The sequence below is a fragment of the Papio anubis genome, chromosome 11 (assembly GCF_008728515.1).
Source record: "Papio anubis isolate 15944 chromosome 11, Panubis1.0, whole genome shotgun sequence".
In the NCBI taxonomy this organism is placed as follows: Eukaryota; Metazoa; Chordata; class Mammalia; order Primates; family Cercopithecidae; genus Papio; species Papio anubis.
Window position 1 is genome coordinate 56194086 of NC_044986.1, and position 25931 is coordinate 56220016.

At 40.2% G+C, this 25931-nt stretch overlaps 1 protein-coding gene across 34 annotated transcripts in view; it reads right to left on the reverse strand.

The window, feature by feature from the left end:
* Positions 1 to 9856: 9856 nt before the first annotated feature.
* ANK3 (ankyrin 3) overlaps positions 9857 to 25931 on the reverse strand; it is a 704392-nt gene continuing 688317 nt past the window's right edge. For 31 of the 34 annotated variants that reach the window (XM_031652632.1, XM_031652636.1, XM_031652640.1 and 28 more), the window contains 2 exons: positions 25665 to 25752; positions 9857 to 13183 (listed from right to left, as the gene is read on the reverse strand). In XM_031652632.1, the coding sequence (XP_031508492.1) occupies positions 25684 to 25752 (69 nt within the window). In that variant the 3' untranslated portion in view covers positions 9857 to 13183; positions 25665 to 25683. The remainder of the gene's footprint in view (positions 13184 to 25664; positions 25753 to 25931) is intronic. The other 3 variants (XM_031652657.1, XM_017963059.2, XM_017963060.2) reach the window with 1 other exon arrangement.

A 25931-nucleotide genomic window follows, 5' to 3' on the forward strand; every position in this document is an offset into this window, starting at 1 on the left:
GCAAGTCCTTCATAATGCTAGTATTTTAACTCCAATTTATGCCTAACCCACTCTTCTTTACCCTTCCTTGACTTTTCTCAGAATGACCTTCACATTGGTGGTTTCTGAATAATTTGTAGTTCCCAGAAACTTTAATAGTTTCATCCTAATAAATGTATCCCATGTCCAAACCAATGGGACAAAAATTTCCCACTTAAAAAGGTCTTAAGAGTTACTAGAGAATGGAAAACCAGCCCTTGCTTTTCTGAGCCTTTGCATGTATGGGGAAAGTAGTCATTTAAAAAAATCTGATTATAGTTATGCATCTAGTTGTATATCCCTGTACTAATAGCACTGGATCTGCCACCGCAACTCTGCCACTGGCTTGCTATGTGACACCTGACATTCTTTGGTTTCTGCCCTGTCTACGTCCTAGGACGGTGACATCAAAACAAAAAAATGGCTGAGCAAGAGTAGATAGAAGAAAGGAAGTGTATTATTACTGTTCGTAGAATTTTCTTTGACCATGTATAGTCTTCCCACCATATCCATGGGCTGTACTTCCATGGATCCAACCAACTGTAGATCAGAAATATTTTTGGGGGGGAAAAAAAAACTGGGTGGTTGCATCTGTCCTGAACACGTGTAGGCTTTTTTTTTGTCATTCACTAACTAGTACAGTACAACAACTATTTATATAACATGTACATTGTATTAGGTATTATAAGTAATCTAGAGATGATTTAAAGTATATAGGAGGGTGTGCATAGGTTATATGCAAATACTATGCCATTTTATATCAGGGACTTGAGCATCTGTGGATTTTGTTATCTCCTGGGGGTCCTGGAATAAATCCCCTATGGATTCTGAGGGATGGCTGTATTAATAAAAGGAAGTGAATTTTTTAACAAAGTGTATGCTATGTTCAAAGAATTGGTTGAGCATACAGTAGTATGATAATCAGACAGCTGAAACAGTGGGAGTGAGCTGTCAGGGGGTAGGATGGGTAGTCCTCGCATTTCATTGAGTATTTAATACGGCAGAACAAATAAGGCCTGATCACTTATCTTGAAGAGCTCACAATTAATAGAGAGGACAGAGAGAAGAAGAGATAGGAGAATAAACAATGCTGTTAAGCCACAGGGCAAGGGGAGGGAATCTAGAGAGGGGAGAATCTAAGTACTGCCAAAAGTACTCTTGTGAGGGAGCAGATGTTGGAACTGAGTTCCATCTCAGTTCCTGAGATCATTCCAGAATCACATTTTCTGAGCGGGTTTTAACAAAATTTTTTAAATGACCAGTGTGAGCCACATAATGAAAGAGAATTGAGGGCCTACAGTTAGTAATAAACCCCAGCAGTTGCAATCCACTGAATGCTTCCTTTGTGTCGGGAACTTTGCCAATCATTTAACCTGCATCATTCAATCTGATTCTCTGCATAATCCAGTGAAGTATGGATTATTGACCCATTATATGGATGTGGAAACTGAGGCTCAGAGAGATTAAGTGACATGTCCAAGGTCTTACAGCTAAGTTTTATATGGTATTCAAAGGAGTTCATTCTTCAGAAGTAATATGATTAGAGGTTTTGAAAGAAATATATGCTCATGACCAAGCATGGTTGCTCATACCTGTAATTCCATCACTTTTGTTTTGTTTGTTTGAGACAGAGCCTGGCTCTGTCACCCAGGCTGGAGTGCAGTGGCATGATCTTGGCTCACTGCAACCTCTGCCTCCCGGGTTCAAGCGATTCTTCTGCCTCAGCCTCCCAAGTACCTGGGACTATAGGCACACACCACCACACCTGGCCAAGTTTTGTATTTTTACCAATACAAAATTATGGAGTTTCACCATATTGGCCAGGCTGATCTCGAACTCCTGACCTTGTGATCCACCCGCCTCGGCCTCCCAAAGTGCTGGGATTATGGGCGTGAGCTACCACACCCAGCCAATCCCAGCACTTTGGGAGGCCAAGGCAGGTGGATCACCTGAGATCAGGAGTTCAAGACCAGCCTGGGCAACATGGTGAAACCCTGTCTCTACTAAAAAAAAAAACCAAAAATTAGCTGGGCGTTGTGGTGGGTGCCTATAATCTCAGCTACTCATGAGGCTAAGGCAGGGAGAATTGCATGAACCTGGGAGGCAGAGGTTGCAGCAAGCCAAGATCGTGCCACTGCACTCTAGGCTGGTCGACAGAGCAAGACTCTGTCTCAAAGAAAAAAAAAAAAAGCTATTTTCAAGTGTCAGAGGTAGGAAGACCAAAGGAGGTTATTGCAGTTACTCAGATGAGACTGGGGGACCTAAGGTAGGGCTGTGTGAATGGACAATTGAAGAGACTAGGAGATATGATAGACATGTTTTTGAACTGGATGGGGTAGGGTAGCAGGGTGAGTACCTGGAGGTTTTTCAAGTGTCTGACCTGGTCAGGAGATGGATGGTGATGCCATTCACAGAGAAGAGTATCTGAGCTGACTTCTTTTGAGGGGATGGGCATGTATTCATGTCTGGATATGAGGAATTTGAAGAGCCTGTGAGGTATCTGAGTGGACAGACCTCTGGCTACTGATATATGAGGTCTGGAGATTAGGGCAGAGATATGGTGGTGGGGGGAGTTAAAGACTGGGAATTATCAGCACATTAATATTTACTAAAGTTTTGGGAATAGATAAGATCACTCAGAGTTTTGGTCTATCCCAATGGTAAAAGGATGGGTAGGAGAAGAGGATCTCCTTAGGACCAACTAATCAGGAACACCTAGAGAAGTAGCAGGAGACCCAGCAAGAGGACTCTGAGGGAAGACAAAGGAAGAGAAAGGATGCTCAACAGGCTGAATGTTTAAAGGAATCAAAATTGCAGCTAGATAGGAGAAATGAGAAATAAGTTCTAGTGTTCTATACCACCGTAGGGTGACTATAGTTAACAATAATATATAGTTTCAAATAGGAGGATATTAAACATTCACAATACACAAAAATGACAAATATTTGAGATGATGTATATGATAATGACACTAATCTGTTCACTACATGATATGTACCAAACATCACTCTGTACCCTATGAATGCATACAATTATTTGTCAATTAAAATACACTTTAAAATTTTCTCTTAAATAAAAGGTAAGGGCCAATGAGTCCTCATAACATTTCGATTTGCAGTCACAAAGACCTCAGATGAATCCAGCTGGTGCAAGATACCTTTTTGCACCGTCCCCTATACATGACTCTTTAGGTTCATCCATAAACCAACTGGGAGGCAGTAGGGTGTGGTGCAAGATGTGAGTTCTAGTCTTGATTCTACCACAAGCTGTCTGTGGGACACTGAAAGAGTCATTTAGCTTCTCTGGGCCTTAGTTTGCTCATGCTTCCTCATGTCAGTCAGTCAACCATTAGGATTTCATAAGTAGTTGTTTCTTGTTCTGCAGTTGATCTTGGTTAGCTTTTAAATCATGCAAATGACACACACATCCAATGGCTTCTTTATTCTTTATTCTTATTCAGCTGGCTTTAGAAAATGTGTTTGGTGAAAACTATGCTTCACTTACTTGGGAGAGGGATGAGAAATTGCTTTGTTAAGGTTACATGAAGGTGGATTCCTATGGTACATGTCCAAAAAGATAGGTTTTCAAGCCCATGTATATCCCCCAGGTAACTCAGGAACACTTTTCAAATATGGACTCGGGTTTCCAAGCCTTAGAATCTTGCATGGTGAACCCAGTGTGTAATAGAACCTTGCACCTACTTTTTGCAAACATGCTGTTGCGAGCAAACACACAAGATATGATTGATGAAGATGGCTGCTGAAAGCAGTGCCTAAAATTCTTGTGGTGTCTAAGCTCTCAATGATAAGTCACTCTTTTCCATCTTTGTTCCTCCTTTCTCCTCAAATTCTGATCCAAACAAATTTTGCTCATGCTTCTTTGGATGGCTTTATGCTTCTAGCCTCTTTATTCCTTTTGCCCAGACCTCCTTTCTTCACATATTAAAGTCATACTTGCTTCTCAAGTTCTAACTCAAATGCTGCTCTTCTACTAAGCATTCATTCATTAAACTAGTATTTATCGTGCATCTAATAAGTGCAAGGCTCTCTGCTAGGCCATTTCCAGTTCACTTCATCAACCAATCCTGAGATCATTATGATAATGGAATAGTACTGTTAACAATCATAACAGCCAACATATGTGGCACTTACTGTTTTGCACTTTATACTAATATATATTGTAATGTTTTCTTGAGAAGAAAGTGGTACAGAATTACAGCCTGGTACGAATTCTTTATCTTGATACTGGTTGATGCTCTGCATAGCACTGCTCTAGCCACACCAGCTTCTTCCTTCTATTCCTCAAAAAATGTCAAGTGCCTTCTTTTCTCATCCCATCCCATTTGTACTTATTGGTAGAGGGCTGCCAGGCAAGCTCCATCTCAGCTTCCAAATGTCACCCTTTCTACGCCTTCTGTGCATACCCTCTCTCGAGTATCTTGATTCTCCCCAATTATTCCATCACATCACCATTTTTATTACCTTCATAGCATCTGTCACTATAATTACCTTGTTTATTTGTATACTTGTTTATTGTCCTTCTTATTCATTGCTGTATCCATAGCATTTAACACAAGGCCTGGCAATAGTAATCATTCAAACATTTGTTGAATAAATAAATGAGAGATGAAGGGAAGCACAAACAAGTATAGCTTTGGATAAATACCTTGTGAATGCTGTGAATGTCAAGGAAAACCACTCACATCTTCAGTGACTCACTATAAGGTATCAAAACTTCAGTTTGCCTTTGAGGGTTGCTATGCTTCCACCCCCAGTGAAGTCTTGCTGAGAAGAGCTTTATAACAACTCCCCCACCACAGTATTTCATGAGATTTCTGTTACTGTCAGGTGTCATAGTGTTTTTCCATTCTGTGCCAAGGACATGTGATGGGAAGGTTGTTAAAGTCATCTGGTATGTGTCATGGCATCAGATCTTTAGATGACTCTTTGAATCACCCAAGTACTGCACAGCCTCTGCGAAACTGGTGCTAGAAAAATGAGCCATCTTTCCGGCTGAAATGAAAATCTTGCTGGTTGAACAATAACAGAAAAGAACTGTTCAGGCAGCCTGAGTGAATACGTTCTATAATGTCTGCAACTCTTCTGACCCTAGAGAGGCAAAATGGTAGCTGCCATCTAAACTCTTTTGGCTTTACAATGGTCAAAAATCAAGTGCCACAGGACCCTGTGCAAGGCATGACAGAGTAGTAGAGACTGTAGAAAACTTGAGAGCACTTGCTCCAACGAAAAACAGTGCTAGTTAGCTCTACCACAATACTACAATGCAGGAATTCAGGCCCAGAATGGCCAGCTCTTCTGATTTTTCAAGAGAAGCTTGGAATCTGCATGAGGGGATGAAAGTGGGACATGGATGTATGTGGGTATGGCTGTAAATCAAATTCAGCTCAAGTGGTATTTGTTTAGTTTATACTGTGTCCAAGTCACTGTTCTAGACATATGTATGTATCAGAAATAAAAAGGAATAAGAGCTGAGGCCCATGGACTCAAAAAAAGCTTTATTCTAGTCATAAAACCAAGATATGTTCTGAAATAAATACAACATAAGACTATATGGGGAGTGCTATGTATTACATAAGTTAACATACTGTATTTTTTTAATCAGCTGAACTAAAGAATATGCTTAGTAATGCAGTCGATTTACATTCTGGCTCAGGTTTCTTGTCTCACTGCAGACAGGTAACAAGGGATTCTCAGTCTAGGACCAGCCCATGGGCTACACTTTATCACTGGTCTAAAGTGTAATGAGAGAAAGAGATAAGATGGCATGAGATGTGGTTATACAGGTAGGCAGGGAACCATGCCAAGCCCAGATGGACTGGTGAAGTCTTCACTAAAAAGGCAATACAATGTGAGTAAAAAAGCTTAAGTGACTCCCTGAGATCCTCAGAGTCCTAGGGTTTGAAATGTTGCATAGAGAAAAACCAAGCTGTACTGAGGGGGGGATAAGAGGTAGTCTGTGAATCTGACTCAGGAGTCATTTGCTTATGCACACTAGTCTCACAGGGTGTGATAAAAAAAATCATACATTAATATATTTGTGTAGCATGATCTAAGAATGTGTCCATTTTGCAAATGCCAAGAGCTAGTGGCAGAGCTTGAAAATCGGCGACCCACAGGCATGTTTCATTTGGCCCATACAATATTATTAGGGAAAAAAATTAGTTGCCAATATTTAAAAAACTTCAAATCTGGCAGAGCTGGACTTATATTCCCACAAGGTAGCCTCATTAGAAGAGGAATGTGCTTACCCAGCACCCATCAGTCCTTAATGTCTTATACCTGACTTGTATATTAATTGGGATAGTGGTTATGCCACAGTAACAAATGACTAAAACATCTCTGGCTTACTAGAAAAGTTTGTTTCTTGCTCACATTGCTTATCCATGGTGGGTTGACTGTGGTTCTGCTCCACATCATCTTCGCCCCAGCACCAGAGCAGGGAGCAGTCTCTCTGGAGCATCACTGGAGTGAGGAAAGGGTACATGAACAAAAATATACTACCTCCTAAAGTATCTGCTGTTATTTCATTGCCCAAAGCAAGTTCCATGGCAAAGGTGAAGGCACTGGGGCTGGGAAGTGTAATCCACCCTCAGGGAGCGGCAGCTAATATTTATGTACAATAGTCCACCACAACCCCTTTGCTTAGATGACCTGTCTAGTCTCCATAGACACTTCAGTGTGACCACTCTGGGCTAAGGAACTTGAGAATCTAGTTTTATCATGGCCAGAAGCATGAGGGCTACTCCAAAGCTTACAATGCTACAGCTGTCACCACTACATTTGTTTTATCATTCTTTAGAGCCACGTGTTCTTAAATAGGTTAACATTTCACAGGCTTTTCCCTCGATACTCTTTACTTCTTATTTCAGGCTCCACTTGGGCAAGGCACACTAACTATGATAGCAGTGTCAGAAAGCCAGGCTGTGTGATAGCTCTAGCTCCACTCTTCACCGCACTTAGGCACTGGCTTCCAGTGGGTGGGGTGTGCGCCCAGACTGAGCTATCAGACGTGTATTGCAGCATCGTTGAAGCCTAAGGCTTTACCATAAAGAACAGGTAAATGATTAGGCATGTGAAGCTCAACATTACAAACTGTCTGTGTACCCAGCTCTGCTCATGGAAATGTGGAAAGCACAAGCCTTGCTAGAGAGCAAGGGGACTACCAGAGGATGTAGATTTGAGTGCCAAATTGTGAGGTATTCCTTTAGTTTACCAGTTGCCAGTGTGGACTGGCATCGGTAGGGGTAGGCTCTGTGAGGTGGTCAAATTTATGTAGGAATTGGCATATGGAAGGAGAACATTGTGCATGAGTTCAAAGTTACTACTGGTTTTACCTAAATTCAGAATCTCTGGAAGTCAGATGGGCTTATACAATATTATAGAGTTGGTTAGCTGCCTTTAAAATGTTTTTAAAGTTTTCTATTGAAATATTTTTGTCAGGTCTTGAGTCCCACTTAATTCTGACTAGCAGGCGGAATATGGAAGTGCAGTGGGGCTGGGTGGCTCACGCCTGTAATCCCAACACTTTGGGAGGCCGAGGCGGGCAGATCACCTGAGGTCAGGAGTTTGAGACCAGCCTGGATTACATGGTGAAACCCCATCTCTACTAAAAATACAAAAAAAAATTAGCCAGGCATAGTGGCGGGTGCCTGTAATATCATGTGCTTGGGAGGCTGAGGCAGGAAAATCACTTGAACCCAGGAGGCGGAGGTTGCAGTGAGCCGAGATTGCGCTATTGCACTCCAGCCTGGGTGACAAGAGCAAAACTCCGTCTCAAAAAAAGAGAAAGTGCATTGGTTATGCTCAGCAGCCACAGGGCTGTTCCTCCCCACCTTATATGTCTTCTCACATTCTTCAGCATGCACTGCCTATGATGTGCTGCAGTAGTTTTATTTCCACAAGTCGTTCTATAATTTCCTGTCCTGAGGAGCCCTAATTTAGATTTCACACAGAGGCTGGTGGTATTCTCCTCACTTTGACGGTAGTGGGTAGGGAACTGATGTATCCTGTGCCTGGGAGAGCACCTGGAAAGTGGCAGGCACTGAGTTACATGCTGTGAAATGAGACGAATGATTGGAGGGATGCATGGGTTTGGAGAACCACATGATCCATCCTTCTCTTCTCAGTTACATGCTCCTTTATTCCATCCTCTTACTGGCATTGAGAGAGATGGGATGAAAATGAGGTAGATATCTGACTTGCCAGAAAGAAGGATTTTAAACAGCATAGTATCAATTTTCCTTCCTTTCCTTCCTTTAATGATATTAAACAGAGATGTGGGATAGAAATGAATAAAGTAGGTTGGATTTTAGAGGAAATGGGAAAGGAGGAGGAGCTGTGGTGAATGGTGAAACACATTTACTCAGCAACACCAAGGTGGAGGCAACCAAACTAACTTTGTTATAGACAGGAAGGTTCATGATGGGTTATCCACACTCTTGCCTGGTTTCTCAGTGGCCAGTCAGTGATGAGGATGAGCACCATCGCCCATGGCCACAGGAAGGATGGCCACTTCAGCAGTGTGACTGTGTGCCCTTTGCTCATGAGGTATTGGTACATCCAGACCCCGATTATTAAGGACTTTTTGGCTAAGAAGGAGATCGTGCAACTGGAATGGGCCAGTGGAAGTTGGTGACACAAGCTAGTCCTTGGTGAATGAAGTCATTAGAATCAAAAGCTGTGCTTTCCTTCACTTTCCAAGTTGGTTGAGCCTGTAAAGAAAATGGTATAGAGTAACATTCCCTATTTACTGCTCCTTGGCCTCTGATGTTTGCTGACTCATTCATTCTTGCACTCAACAAATATTTCTCGAGCACTCATAAGGTGTTAGGCACTATCGTGGGTACTATAGATGTAGCATAGAACAAAACAAAGTCCTTGTCCCCAGGGAGTGTACAGTCTAGTATGAAGCCCTGGTGGCATACATCATGTGACAGAACATTTTTGAAAAGCTGGCAAGTCATTATTCTCTCTCAGCTCTCAGAATTATGCCAATGGTTGAGTTAGATGACAAAGGAGAAGTGGTAGTTGAGGATGCTGGGGGTGTGGGGGGGGGTGCGGAATCAGGCAGGGAGATCATGTTTTTTGGGATATCAGAGTTATATGGTGGTCCTAGAAAAGAAGTCCTCAGAGGTATTGCTTCTGGTGTGCTTCCTGTGGCATTCTAAGATAGTTCTTCTCACTGCCTTAGAATCCCCTGAGCATGTTCATCTCAACTTTGCTATGGAACTCTTTTGGAATTGGTGAGGAGTCTCAGGATGTCCAGTTGGAAATGCAACCCTCAGGGCATCTTATTCCCTAACTCAGGAAGCTCTAGGGGCTGAAGAGTAAAAATTCTTCACTTTATGTTCACCTGCTTGCACATATCGTATGTAGCTATCAGTGAATAAGTGTAGCAGATACGATGGTAAATTTCATTTTACTCTATTTTGAACTATCTGCATTTAATTCTATTAAAGAAATGAAAGCTGTTGGGCTTGTTACTAAGGATACTTACCAGAATCTGCTCTATTATTTAATTTTTGTATTGGTACCTATTTAGCCAGGTAACCGTGTAAAGAAATTACACCACTGCCTTCCACCTCGTATTATTAAAATAACTCTTGAAAAGTTTGGTTCAAATCTCAATCTTGTAAATGTTTACTTCTGGACAATTTGATCATCAATTCATGAAACAGAAGCAGTGTGATATGCCTGCGAAATTACACACCATGTAATATGCCACAGCCTCTTCAAGCAAAGCAAGAATACCAAGACTCACTCAGATAAGAAGTTAGTTTTTGGATCACTGGCTTCTTTAGAGAGACTCAGAAGATGCCTTATTATTTTTGTGATTTATTTCTGGGCTTCTCACATATCCCTGTCATACAGCCAAACATGAGCTGATGCTGATAATAGTTTATTGGCCATGGAGAAAATCCTCAGTCTTGATGGAACTCCAGGATGACACCAAATGAACAGCGAGGAACATCAGGATGCCAAAAAAGTCCTTATTTACAGAGGAAAGGAGGCTAGCTGCTTATGTGTTCAATGAAGAAATAGATGCCTCTTAAAAGTATTGAAATAATACTGCATAGTGTATTGCCATAATTTGGCAATACAGTGATAGCATATTTTAATTTAATAAATTCAATAATTTAGTTAGAATATAAAATGAAAAAAAACAGCAAATATCCAGAACTTATCAATCACAATTCATTTTTTACAGTAATGTCAATCAATGAAAAGCTTAAATACATATTTATAAGCTGGCAGGCCAAATATTATGTTAGAAATACATAATGTATGTCACATTCAATCCACATATACATGTATTAATATATTCATATACACACATATGCAAGTTAAATCTTGAATGTCATATTTTGGATACTTCTGAGTAAACTTATGACCTTCTGCTTGATTGGAACCAAAGCATATCACATATACCTAAAGTCAAATTTTTGGGTATATAAACACAACTATTTAATACGTAAACAGGTATACATCATTGAGTTTCTGGTTCAGGATAAACACCTTCTCTCAAAGACTGAGTCAGAAATTCATAACTCTTAGATAGGAAGTTAGGACACCTATATTCTGATCCTGGCTTTACAGGCTCAGAACTTTTGGGGAAAGTTTTTTTTTTTTAAACTTCTCAAGGGTCTAACTTTACCCATCATAAAATAATTTTGGTGCAAGGGCAGTGGCACATTTTTAAATTTGGGATACCACACAGATGCAACCTAGCCCCATTCTTTATGCAAAGGAGATTATCTGTGCATTTCTTCTGCATTGATAGTGAGTCCTTACTGGGGACAACTCATTCTACTTGGCAACAATCTTTAATGAACAGGCAATATGTCACAATGCTGAAAGTCTCTAAGCACTCATGTAATTTTATAAAAGGATCATTACCATCAAAGAAAGACAGTACCTAATTCATAAAGGAGATATAAGGACTAAGTAAGTAAATGGAATGTGCTTAGAACAGAGAATAGCATGTAGCGAGCACTCCAGTTTTAGTGGTGATGATGACAGTTACTACTATCACTACTACCATATGCTAAGCTGGTAACTAGAATCAAAGTTAAAACAGCCATGGTCTCTGCCTCAGTAGAATTTAGATTCACGCAGTGTATGGGTTGCAAACTCATAGTCAGGATGTACAAATATAAGAAATGAGGCTGTGGCAGTGATACCTGTAGACCCCATACCTGGCTGGAGTGGGCAGCAGGGACAATTTGGCCCCAGCAGGTTGTTACCTTCTGGGAATGAGGTCCATTGTTGCCAAATCTTGCTTTTTAAGAGAAGTTAGCAACTTGATTATGTGAAATCTCCCAACTTGTAAGAATGGACAATAAATATAAATTAATAAAACAAAACAAATGCTCTGTGGGCTAAAAGCAACTGCATGTTGATGGCTCCTAGAAGTGCCAGTCAAGTTTTTGACATGCTGGCTATGGTATCTCCAGTTCTCCACTTTTTGCAATGGCCTGAACAGATGTGGGCAAAATTTACTTGTCAACTAATCTTTAATTCTTGGCTCCCCCAAGAAATGCACAGAATTTATAAGCTGGGAGCTTGCAGGGCACATATGAATGTTAGAGACTGTCATCTCATCAGTGACCACAGAGGCACAAAGAGGACCAACGGGGTGGATTGACCAGGACTCATATGACAAGGGATTAGACAACTACCTTTTGCCAGAAAACACAAGGAGACTGTAGAGCACAGATAGGTGAAGAGTTTAACACAATTTATTTTATGCTTAAATAATCGACTAGGTCATCCAGTGTATGGTTTTTCATACATAGGTCATTAGAGCTATGTGTCAATGAATGCTGATTTTATGTGAATATAATCAACAAATTAAAGAATTTCACCAAAACCCAAATAAAAATGCCCTTGAAAACACAGCAGCCTTATTAACCTAATATGACACTGCTAGAATGGTTACAAATGATTGGCTTACTGAAAGGTGTCTACATCTTATAGCCAGTACACAATACAGTAATAATTTTACAGCGTGCTGCCATTCTACTAGCTAAGAATTTCTGTTCAGTCCATTTTAAATACCCCCGACTGGGGCCTCTTATGAGCACCATCCACCTCTAAAGCGGCAAGCATTTACCCCCTTTTAAGCACTAACAGTTAGCATCCCCCCACCCCCTAAAGCAACTACCGTATAGGTTATTTTTTTTTGTTGTTTTTAGGTCATTTCATTGAAAAATTGGCAATAGCAACAAATATTAGATGAAGGGCTTTGTGTTTACAGATAAAATCTTTTGTGTTGCAGTATATTGTAGTGTTTGCAAAATTGGAAAAGATTTAATCAAAATAAGGTGATACACATGCATCAAAATATTAGTATTCTGAAGAAAAAAATTTTTCACAGAACTACAGAATTCCTCATTTTGGGAATTATTTAAATTTGCAGCAGATTTTAAAGATTTGTTTTTCTTTTTAAAATCAAGCTAGCAGTTTTGCATATACAAACATTATAATTGCTAATATACAAGAATCAGTGAAGAGTCCCCCCCCACCCAGAATCCCTCCCTCCTCTTCTAGGGTGAAGTCACTTGAGACCCCTATTTGTTAAATGCATTTGCAATATTCTGTTTGTGTTCTAAGAGGCAGTGCCTTATCAACATTTTATTCTATTTTTCTGTTAGAATTTATACAGTGTTATTATTTACAGCAAAACTATCGATGTTTTAAAAAAGAAACAAATAGTGTTTATACCCTGACAGTTTGGGTCCAAGAAAAATAAGGCGAGCTGTTGTAGATTTAGTAATTTTAGTGTTTCTCTGTGATTTGATCATTCCATCTCCTTCTGTCCCTTCTGATGGCAGGAATTTCTTCCTTTTGTAAATGACACCAAATTACTTGAGATAAACTGTTAACAGCATGGCTTCTTGTATATACACTGCATTGCTAATTGCACGCGCGCCAATCCGGAAATGAAAGTGATTTCCATGCTCTGTAAATTGGCTCATGCTAAATTAAAATGTGGGTGGTTTTCTTTTCTTTTCTTTTTGCATAAAAAAAATCATGCCATTAATGTGTGGAAGCAGCGAACACACACACACTTCTCGGTGAATTTTTACTTCCTGCTGACATTTCTTCCATGAATTTCTCAATACTGGCAGTAAAAACTTATGATCCTGTGGAAAGAGACAGTAGACAGTGAGTTTAGCTTTCTTTTTTTCTCTTTTCTTCTTCTTTTTTTTTTTATTAAGAGAACTAGTGTAAGCCTTACTTGCCATTCAACAGAAAAGTCTTGGAGAATAGAGGCCCTCCATTCCCTATGGGGTGGTTTAACATGATGTTGCTACCTGCTTGATGCCTTAGAGGGTGTACTGGAAAGCTCTTAGAAGGCAGTGACCTTTTCTAGGTGACCCTGTGACCTCCGGGAGCCTTGCTTATTATTGTATTTGTGTTTTGTAATTGTACTAGACCACCTGGTTCAACTTTTTTTTTTTTGAGACAGAGTCTTGCTCTGTCACCCAGGCTGGAGTGCAGTGGCCCGAAATTGGCTCACTGCAAGCTCCGCCTCCTGGGTTCACACCATTCTCCTGCCTCAGCCTCCTGAGTAGCTGGGACTGCAGGCGCCTGCCACCACGCCCAGCTAATTTTTTGTATTTTTAGTAGAGATGGGATTTCACCGTGTTAGCCAGGATAGTCTCAATCTCCTGACCTCGTGATCTGCCCACCTCAGCCTCCCAAAGTACTGGGATTAGAGGCGTGAGCCACCGTGCCTGGCCCTCAACTTTTATGTAACAAAGTTGTGAGTTGTTTTTGAGTTTCCATGGACCCCCCTAGGTTGAAGGTCACATAATCTGAGCGTGCCCAGATGAACTAAATATGCAACCATAGGAGGAACCTAAGTTTTCAGACTGAGGAGCTAATTAAGAAGCTTATGCCTCATGGCAGGATCCAATCAGATAGAGCCTTGGCGTCACCCCATTGCAGGATCCAGTCAGATCATGCCTCATTACCCTATGCTTCTAAAACATGACCCAGCCCCCAGCTTAGAGAGACAGATTTGAGTGGTTCCTCCTGTCTCCTTGTCAGTCAAGCAGCAATACACCTTTCTCCTGCAAAAACCTGGTGCTAGGTGTTTGGTGTTTGACTTTCCACTGTGCACGGGCAAATACCCAGTTTGCTTCAGTGACAGTTTTAGAGACTGTGTTGGGAAGACCCTCTTCTAGTTCTGTCTGAAGCTCAGGTTATTCAACTGCTTGGGGAAGCCATTTTGTAGCCCTTTGGGCCTTAGTCTTATCTGTGAAATGAGGTGGCTGAGAGAGGTAATCTCTGAGACTTCCCTAAACATCAAAATGTAAGGAGTCTGGGACTTCCATGAGCAGAAAGGGCCAAGGATATGGAGTCAGGATAAAGCATCTCAGCTATTTCTGAATGCTTTGTAAGTCTCTCACTTCTCCAAAAGTTCAACTCATTTTTCAAAAGGAGGAAAAGTGTCATTACTTCATTACAATGAAATTTGTTTTCCATAACCAAATTAAAATTAAAGAGAAACTTCTACCACTGCAAAGAACTTTAGCTTTTCTTGTCCCTGTCAGTCATAATGGGACAAATTAATTTTATTTGAGCTTTTCAGTGGAGGCTCCACTGAGAACGTCTTGTCTTGCTGGATGATTCCTGCATAAAGCATCTGTGTTTTATAACCAGTCTTACTGTGTCAAAATAAATCATTCTTTGGCAGAGGTTTTCATACTTTTGTGCACTATTGTGGTATGAATTTGCCTTTTCCATAAAATGAAGTTCTTCCCATATATTGTCTCTCCTCCTTGTTCAGTGTGAAAAGCTGACAAACTTGCATGCCTGCCTCAGAACAAGATACAGCTCCTATAGAAATCCTGAGTAAGACAAGAACAATTTTAAGAATAACCCTGCTCACTCACATATAAACAACAGACTATATCTGCAGATCTAGGACAACCTTTAGAATTCGACCTCTCTTGGGGCCCAGGCGTGTTTCCAGTGACCTTGAAGATGTTTACTTACCTCAGACAAGTATCTTCCTCTTTAGATGGGTCACCTAGGACACCCTGGCTTATGGAAATATGTTGGGTACAGCACTTCCTCTCTCTGCCCCACTACAGGCCTTGGCTTCCTTTTTAGTATTAAAAGTGCTACTGACCTCCATGCCCCAGGTCACTAATGCTTGGAGCCAAGAACATGAAAGTATCAATTCCTCCTATGTGATTTCAACACCCCTCCCCTGTGACTCTGTGAGGTTCCAAAGAAGGAAAGTGACTCACTTGGGTAGATCATCTTGCAGAGGGTGGGCAAATCAGAAGATGATGATCAGGGTTTCCTCACCTGCTTTTATCATTTAATCCTAATCTTTTAGGCACCAGGCTTCTTAGATGGTCCTATGATAATGTTACTATAGTCTCACTCCCTGCTTTCTCTAAACCCCTCCCCCTGACTTTTTGAAGCTTAATATATAATTTATATACCATACTTCAGCTATTATAAATACACACCCAGGCTGGAATGGAATGGCATGATCACAGCTAACTGCAACTCTGCCTCCCGGGTTCAAGAGATTCTCCTGTCTCAGCCTCCCGAGTAGCTGGGACTACAGGCACACGCCACCACGCCCGGCTAATTTTTTGTATTTTTAGTAGAGATGGGGTTTCATCATGTTGGCCAGCCTGGTCTTGTACTCCTAACCTCAAGTGATCTACCTGCCTCGGCCTCCCAAAGTGTTGGGATTATAGACAGGAGCCACTGCGCCTGGTCTGGCTTGATAATTTTTAATAAATTTATGTAGATGTGTGATCATCACTACTTTTCTCCATGTCTCCTAAAAACCAATCCAACTTCCCAGGTTAATTTCTTAATGAGTAGCAAGGCCTTTCTCTTCTCACCTCAATCCAAGCAAATGTTATCTTTCTGGATATACTGGATATGCTTCTATCATTTAAAAAAATGCTGTGAATTATGCCTACTTATATTCCAGTGAGGATGATTTGGGTGATTTTTTAAAAGTGGGAGTTAGTTCCTCTTATAAATTTTTCTTTTCTTAGTTATGCAATCAGAGCATGTTGGTCCCAACCACACTGGGTACAGGAAGGTCATTCATTGGACAAAAGACTACACCAGGTACCATGTTGCATAAAAAGCATGAGAACCTTGGCTAAGTGACTGTGTACTTACTATAAAAACATTGACACTTGGTATAAACTGTGATGACAGCGCCATCTGATGGGAAGCTGTAAGGGCAGAAGCCATCAAGATGACATTTCAAAAATAGAATTTTGAATCATCTCCCTTTTCTGGTTTAGATAATGGATATGAGATAGATGCAGTTACACTTAGGAATCTGTCTTTCTTTGGGTTTTGTATGCCTTTCAAACCTAAAGGTGGGAGAAACTAAATCAGAAAACCAATCATTCCTTTTAGCCATTTCACTGTATTTTTAAGAAACATTTTAAAATATACAAAAATAGGGTCAGGCACGGTGGCTCATGTCTGTAATCCCAGCACTTTAGGAGGTCAAGGCCGGGGTGGGGGCGGATCACCTGAGATCAGGAGTTCAAGACCAGCTTGGACAACATAGTGAAACCCAGTCTCTACTAAAAATACAAAAAATTGGCCGGGCGTGGTGGTGGGCACCTATAATCCCAACTACTCAGGGAGGCTGAGGCAGGAGAATTGCTTGAACCCAAGAGGCGGAGGTTGCAGTTAGCCGAGCTCGCGCCATCGCACTCCAGCCTGGAATGACACAGCGAGACTTCAAACAGACAAACAAACAAAAACAAACTTGGAAACAGCAATTCATTAGATTTTCGTGGCGGTTGATACTTTACAGTTAAATATGTACTGCATACATTCAAGTCAGGCGCATGCTCTGGTAGAGAACTGATTTGTCTTTTATAGGCGAATGGACATACCTGTGGATTTTAGACCCTAATGCCTAGCTTTAAAAAGGGTCTCCTATCTTTGATTTGGCATTTGAAGCTCTCTGGTCCAGCCCAATGAACCTTTTTAGGCTTAATTCCTACTATCCTCCACTGAGGACAGATTGTTTTGCAATCTCCAGTGGTTCTCAAACTTGGTTGCACATTAGAATTACCTGGGAAAATTAAAACAACAATATCCAGGCCACATCCCATACCAGTTTATATAGAATTTTTCGGGATGGGGCCCAGCATCAAAAAATTTTAAAAACTCTAGATAATTTGAGAGCCAGTCAAATGTTCTGGAGCAGTGCTTCTCAAAGTTTAATCTGCATTACGTAAGAGTCTTTGAGTGCAGATTCTGATTCAGTAGGTCAGTGTGTCTGAAATTCTGTTTTTATTTATTTATTTTTGAGATGGAGTCTTGCTCTGTTGCCCAGGCTGGAGTGCAATGCGTTCTTGGCTCACTGCAACCTCTGCCTCCCGGGTTCAAGCGATTCTCCTGCGTCAGCCTCCTGAGTAGCTGGGATTAAAGGTGCCCACCACCATGCCTGGCTCATTTTTTGTATTTTTAGTAGAGATGGGACTTCACCATGTTGGCCAGGGTGGTCTTGAACTCCTGACCTCAGGTGATCTGCCCACCTCGACTTCCCAAAGTGTTGGGATTATAGGCATGTCACCACGCCCAGCCTGAAATTCTGTATTTCTAACAGACTTTCAGGCATGCTAGTCATGCTGATACTGTGGTCTACAGACTTCACTTTGAGGATCTAGATTACATGCCAGGTATCAACTACAAGTTGTTTTCCCACTTCATTGTCTTTGCTCATGATTTTGTATCCACCTATACTTGCTTCTCTGATGATCATCTGTGGCTAACTCCTCTTCTACCCTTCAAATTTGTTTCAAATGCCACCTCCTTGAAAGTTCAGACTTCACTCTCCCTAATGAAATCTACTTTTGTAGTTCAACTCTTACTCATCTTTAAGACTTAGCTGTGTCATGGCTTAAGGAAAGCCTCAGCCCACTGAGGACAGAGAGGTCTTTACTCTAGTTCTTTGTTTCTCTCCCTACCCACCTCTCCCTTTCCCTTCTTTTCTCTTTTTCCGTCTCTGTAGTTACAGAAATCATGCACTAAGACTTTTTTCTAAAAATTAATTTTAATTACTTTATGTAACTAAAATAAACTACAGTTTTATTATGCAGTTTTAGCATAATTCCCAATTCAGGTAGCTTTGTTTTTTCACTAATACCAAGAAATAGGGCTTTTTTGTTTGTTCTTTTCTGTTCACTTGTGAGTAAAAAGTATCTTAAGTCAAACGGCTGGAAAAAAAATACTGGAAAACTATTCATGTTTTAGCAGTGAGAGAAAAACATAAATAAAATTTTATTACTGTTATTATTTTTATTAGGTAAAGGTATTTATTCTAAACGGTTCTAAAGTGGGTTAGCTAATTTAATCCTAATAACTGTGAGGTACTATTATTTTTTCCATTTTATAGATAAGAAAATGGAGCCACAAAGCTTTTATTTATTTATTTTTTAATTAATTTAGTTTTTTTGAGATGGAGTTTTGCTCTGTCGCCCAGGCTGGAATACAGTGGTACGATCTTGGCTCGATACAACCTCTGCCTCCTGGGTTCAAGCAATTCTGCCTCAGCCTCCTGAGTAGCTGGGACCACAGGCACGTGCTACCACAGGCGCGTGCTACCATGCCTGGCTAATTTTTGTCTTTTTAGTAGAAATGGGCGGCGTTTCACCATGTTGGCCAGGCTGGTCTCTAACTTCTGACCTCAGGTGATCCACCTGCCTCGGCCTCCCAAAGTGCTGGGATTACACTACGTCCAGCCAAAAAGAGAGCCATAAAGTTCTCTTAAATAGCGAGCTCAAGGTTACAGTTAATATATAGTGGAACCAGAATTGGAAATCAAGCCTCTAGCTCTTTATTTTGAAGCCAAGGCTTTTGTTAATAGGAATTTTTTAAGGGTAAGAAAAATAAAAAATATATAATACAAAAACGTATTTACTCTATATGAATTCTGGTAAAATATTGGGGAGGACAGGGCCCTGAATTTGTAGTGAAGCAGTTCAGCCCATAGCTCTGACTTGTGAGAATCAGACTCAGGAAATCCAGACCTGTCATTAACTGCACTCAGCCTTAGAGATTTTGCTGTCTCTTTGTCACTGTTAATTCCTTAGTAAAGAGGAACAAGAATACCTGTTTTACTAATTTCCTAGGGCTACTATGAGAAACAAGTGATACGGAATAGAAACTTTTCTGAAGTGTAAACCACCATCACATGCAGAGGATTTCACACACTGCTGTTCTCACTTCTCCCAATATTATATTCTAGCATCACTGGCTGCTGCTTCTTAGTCCACCAGCTTCTGTAATCCAAAGCTCTTCAAGGTTCTATTCTTGGTTCTCTTAATACTAGTAATAGGTGACACTTATTGAGTGCTTACTAAGGAACGTCATGGTTGGAGTTCTGCAGGAAGAGAGAGGTCAGAGGCAATTTTATTTTATTTTATTTTAAGATGGAGCCTCGCTCTGTCACCCAGGCTGGAGTGCAGTGGCGCGATCTCAGCTCACTGCAAGCTCCACCTCCTGGGTTCACACCATTCTCCTGCCTCAGCCTCCTAAGTAGCTGGGACTACAGGCACCCGCTACCCGGCTAATTTTTTTGTATTTTTAGTAGAGATCGGGTTTCACCGTGTTAGCCAAGATAGTCTCGATCTCCTGACCTCGTGATCCGCCCGCCTCAGCCTCCTAAAGTGCTGGGATTACAGGTGTGAGCCACTGCATCTGGCTGAGGAAAGTTTTTTAAACTCTGAAATGTTGCTTTTGAGGACTCAACCTTTGAGCCCCTTCTTGGCTTACTTCAGCTTTCTCCCTAGGTAATCACATCCATTCACTGGTATTCAATACCCAGGTCTTTTGTGATGATTTCCACATTTTGATATGCACAGCCCCAACTTTTCCTCAGAGCTTCGGACTTGTGTATGTAACATAAATACTTGGATGTCTCATAGCATTTCAAACTCAAGTCCAAGCCTGAATGCCTGCCACTCTTCTTAAAACTCATTCCTCTTCCACTATCATCTAGTTGCTTATACCAGAAATCTGGGAATCATTTTTGACTCAATGGTTCTTCTCCACTCTGCCCACCACACTAATCTATCAAGTGCTGTCAGTCTTCCCAGCCGAAGCCACCATTATGGCTTAGTTGAACTGAAGCAATAACTTCCTAATTGGTTACCTTCATTTTATTCTTGTCCCCCTATCCATTCTCTACATAGTCCGTGCTCTTAATTTTTTTTTTTTTAAAGAGGGAAAAAAGACCAAGTTAGATCCTTGCTTAAAATCCTTCAGAGGCTTCGAATTCTTTTACACACACACACACACACACACACACACACACAATTATTTTAAATTCAAGGGTACATGTGCAGGTTTGTTACAGATTATTTTGTAACCCAGGTACTAAGCCTAGTACCCAATAGCTAATTTTTCCTCTCCTCTCCCGTCTCCCCGTCAAGTAGACCCCAGTGTCTGTTGTTTCCCTTTTTGTGTCCATGTGTTCTCATCATTTAATTTCCACTAAATGAGAATATACAGTATTTGGTTTTCTGTTCCTGGTTAGTTGGCTAACCAGGTTAGCAATTTTGGTTAGTTTGCTAAGGATAATGGTCTCTAGCTCTATTCATGTTCCTGCAAAGGACATGATCTCGCTCTTTTTTTTATAGCTGCATAGTATTCCATGGTGTATGTGTGTGTACTACATTGTCTTTATCCAGTCTACCATTGATGGGCATTTAGGTTGATTCCATGTCTGTGCTATTGTGAATAGTGCTGCAGTGAACATATGTGTGCATGTGTCTTTGTGACAGAACAGTTTATATTCCTTTGGGTATATACACCCAGTAATGGGATTGCTGGGTCAAATGGTAGTTCTGCTTTTAGCTCTTTGAGGAATTGCCACACCGCTTTCCACAATGGTTGAACTAATTTACACTCCCACCAACAGTGTAAAAATGTTTCCTTTTCTCCACAACCTTGCCAGCACCTGTTATTTTTTGAGTTTTAATAATAGCCATTCTGACTGGTGTGACATGGTATCTGATTGTGGTTTTAATGTGCAATTCTCTAATGATCAGTGATGTTAACCTTTTATTCATATGCTTGTTTGCTGCATGCATGTCTTCTTTTGAAAAGTATCTGTGCATGGCTGGGCACAGTGGCTTACGCCTGTAATTCCAGCACTTTGGGAGGCCAAGGTGAGTGGATCACTTGAGTTCAGCAGTTTGAGACCACCCTGGCCAACATGGTGAAACCCCATCCTATGAAAAACACAAAAATTAGCTTGGCATAGTAGCATGTGCCTGTAATCCCAGTTACTCAGAAGGCTGAGGCACGAGAATCGCTTGAACCCGGGAGGCAGAGGTTGCAGTGAGCCAAGATTGTGCTACTGCACTCCAGCCTGGGCAACAGGTGAGACTGTCTCAAAAATAAAAGAAAAAACAAAAAGCATCTGTTCATGTTCTTTGCTTACTTTTTAATGGGGTGGGTTGTTTTTTGCTTGTAAAAAGCAAAAATTGACAAACTGGACCTAATTAAGGAACTTCTGCACAGCAAAAGAAACTATCAACAGAATAAAGAGACAACCTACATAATGGGAGAAAATATTTGCTAACTACACATCTGACAAAAGTCTAACATCCAGCATCTAAAAGGAACTTAAATTCCCTTTAGAATGAAATCTAAATCCTTTCCTCTGGCCTACAGGGCTCTGAATGATAGTGTGGCTTTTTTTTGTTTTTTTTTTTAAATGTTTTCTTGTGCCTATCTTACCTACCACCAGCTCACCTAACATATTTGAAGAAATGGAAGATCACACACCAATCTTACATATTTGAAGAAATGAAAGATCATACACTGATCTTTCATTTCTTCAAATATGTTAGGCCTATTTCCTACCTCAGGGTCCTTGCACATGTTGTACTCTTTGCTTGGGGTCTTCTTCTTCTCCATTATTTTCATAATTGGTGCCATCCATGAGGTCTTAATGTCACGATTTTAGAGAGACCTTCCCTAGTCCCCAAGTCTAAGTGCATTCTCACATTCTTTCATTGGATCCTGGACTTTGTATTTTCAGTGTTTAAACATTTGTACCATTTCTTTTTCCCATTTACGACTGGGAGATCCAGAAAGACAGGGACCACGGAGAATTTATTCACTATTGTAAATCTAGTCCTTCCACTTTAAGCCAGGCAGATGGCCAAATATTGTTAACTTTTTGGCCTCAGATAAAGGGCTGCCTTGACAAGCGTCAGCACTCTTGCCACTCTTGGCTTACACATGGCTGTGAGAACTTGAGCATTTTCCTAGAAGAGGTTTAGAGTACAGTATGTATCATGGAAGTCTTTGCCATGGCTTCAATGACCTTTTATCTGGGGATCTTCCCTTGCTATGACCTCACTAATCAGCCCCCGTTTTTGGTATTTGAAGTAAACTCTAGAGATTTAGAAATGAAGTCTTGCTTTGTTAAGAAAAAAGAATAAAAAAACATGAGTTCTTTCACTGTGTAGGGTAAGAAGAAATTTACGATGGGTTGCTCTTGTACCTGCATTTGATTCAGAATTTGTTTTTGGGTCTCTAATGATCAAATATTATTTATTAATATAAGTAGTAGTTAAGATCTATGTTCTAGATAAGTTCAAATTTTATTCTTTTGCTCCCTAGCTGTAGTACCTTGAGTAAATCATTTAAGTTTTCTAAACCTCAGTTTCCCCATTTTTTTAAAAAAGGTGTTGGGGGATAGTTGTATTTACCTTATAGCATTGTTTTGGGGATTTCCTAAGGTAATATATAATTATTTACCTAGTGTCTGCCATATAGCAATCATTTCACAGAAGATGACTATTATTATTCTTTGTAAATACTTTGAGAGAGATAGCTTAATGTAATAGAAAGAACGTCAGGCTGAGAATCAATAATCTTGACTTCAAGTCTTAGCTCTACCAGTCATAAACTGTGTGAAGGCAGAAACAACATTTGACCTGTCCGAGCCTTAATATCCTCATCTGTAAAAGGTCACAAGCAAAATGGCCTGACTTGCCATAAGGATTAAATAAGAATGTAAATGTACTTTGTAAAGTATATATCACTCTATACTATGTACAAATCTTGGAAGTCATTGGCTTTTCTCTTTAAAAATAGGATGGCTGTGACTCAATATTAAAGAAAAGCAGGTACAGAGTTCAGATAGCTCAAAATCCAACTGGTTCTACAATGGGAAATACAAATTTTGATGTTACCATCTAGGACACAGTCATATTTGGCAGCATTCTACTTGCTTAGTTATTTTGTCTTTTTTTTTTAAAGAGGCAGCCAGCATGACTATAAAAACTCTCACTATAGTTGCAAATCGATTTTTCTGGAGCACATATATTCAGCCTCCTGGAATTCCAGGCAGTATTCTTGGACTCATTCCCTAAGTTCACTTATGGAAAGTAAATACTACCTGGAAAGTAAAATTAGGCTTGTCAAGTCACTGTTCTTTCAGTCTGACACATTGTTTGCTTTAGCTGAAGTTATTTTCACATTCATATGAATCTACCCAACGTTCTCTCTCCTTTGAGTGGTGCAGCAAGTGAGTCTGACAACTTCTTTAGAGGATGATTATTTAAAATTTTAAAACCTCCTTTATATTTAGTGAGCAAGCTGTTTTTAAATGAACACAGTCTAAAGGACCCTGGAAGCATAGCACTGTCATATTTTTTGTGTCATTTATTCAGATATTAGGAATATGTCATTGCAGAAAATGGCTCAGCTGGTATAGGTAACCTTTTTGGTTCTTTTCCACTTGGAGCCTGAGAATATGATTGAACAAGCTGCTAAACTTTAGGGGCGTACTACAGTTGACTGAATTTTTTTCTACTTTTGTTTCATTTTTCACTTAGAATTGCATGCATGGATGAATTCAAGATAATAAACTCATGCTTAGTATTTTGGGGATCTGCTATAGAGAGGTCTTTCACCAGGTTCAGCAGTAGGGCATGCATAGGAGTGGGTTCATTCTAGGTACCGCTACATTGATGTCGTCCTTCATGTTCTCATCTTGGATCCTTCTTATCCAATAAAAACCAAGTTGTGTTGATATTTTTTGATTTAGCCATCCTCACTGCCAAGCTAGCGTCTGCAATAGTCTCTCAACAGGTTTTCTGTTCATTAATTCCCCGGCATTTAGAGCGAGTGATGCAGAACATAAACTAGATCATACCTCACTCTTGCCTAAAATCCCTTAGTGCTTTCCCACTGCTTTTTGGGTACAGCCCAGAAGCCTTAGAGAGATGACTGACTCCTACTCATTCTTTAAAATTCAGCTCAAACATCATTCTCAAGGAAACCCTCCCCATCACCTCTGACCAAGGTTAAGTCTTTGGCAAACAAGTGGACACTGGAGGCAGCTTGTTTGGGTTTGTATCCTAGTTCTGCCACTTTTTACTTTTGTGAGCTTTGGGCAATTTATGTAACCACTTTGGGCCTGTTTCCTCATCTATCAAACGGGGATGATGAAGGCCTTATCCAAAAGGGCTGGCTGTGAGGATTGCCTGAAGAGCACACATAAAACACTGGGAAGAGGATGTGTAGTAAACATTCTTTCCAGAATGCTCTGCAGTTCTTAGTGGTTTTGTCACTGCCATTAAACGGTCATGTGAGAAAGTCTCAAAGAAATGAAGTAAATGTTATACTGAATAAACAAATGATAAGGCTGGGGGCCGGGGAGGGAGAATTGAGAACTTATCTGGACCTTAGTTAGCTCACATATAAAATTACAGGCAGTGAAACTTGGTTACTTCCCAGCTACTTCCCTCAGCACTCTGCATACCAGTATTCTGGCAAGTGGGGAACAGCAGATGCATGAAAATGAAAACTAGAATCTGTTTGCTCTTTCTTACTACTTTAACCTGTGGGTCTAAGAGGACTGGAAGTGAACTAAAGAAATGATTTTGCTTTACCTTACAAACTATAGAGGACTTTCTTTTTCACCCCAAATGGCCTTTCTAATTGTAGCTAAGTATAAATAAATAGGACAATGTAAAAGGAAAATAATGTGATCTATAAAGAAAAGTCCAGGCAAATGTAAACAAAGCTCACTTACTAAACATTTAACTTAAACAATAAACAATAGTGCCATTAACCTCCTATTTTTTCCTTTTGTTTATATAAAACACCAGATAGATATGTCATTTAATTTAGACTTGGAAACTCACTTTACTTCAACCAAAATGATATCCTCAGATGCTGTTCTGCTAAAATGGTGAAAGGCTGGATCAATAAAACTCTCAGAGTATAACTGTAAGAATTATTTGTGGCCAAATAGTCTTCCTGTTACACTGTATAAGGCTATTGTATTTCATAGTCAGCCTTTACTCATATCACTATTTATATTTGCTCCTGGAAACATAATTTACAATAAAATTGCTGCCTAATTTATGAGGAGAAAGTTAATGGACTGTGAAACCGAAGTCAAGTTTCATTGTGTATATATATGCAAACATAAACAGAACTTGAAGAACTTCGTATTTGATTTTCCAAGCTGGAATTCAGTGAAAAGGAAAGGACGGGGAAAAACCTGAATCACTTATTTAGTGAAATTTTAAGTTTCACAGGAATTTAAGTCCTACTGTTGTTGATATGAACACACCTCACCTTGACTGACCGTTCGCTGTTACGAGTGGCTCTTCTTTTCGACGTGCCGGATTTCTTTCTTTGTTTTCACCTTAAAACCTTCTCCCTGCTTTAAAAGGAATGTACATATTAAGATTTCATAGTAAAAGAGTTTTGGTTATAAAGCAGTCCCATTCTGATCCTTGGAGGCTGGATTAGGACAAGTGAAACAGTTTAAAGCACTTTGTCACTTCATGTCCAAAAATACATACAATCTTTAGCTTAACCACACAGTTTAGCATCATCAAG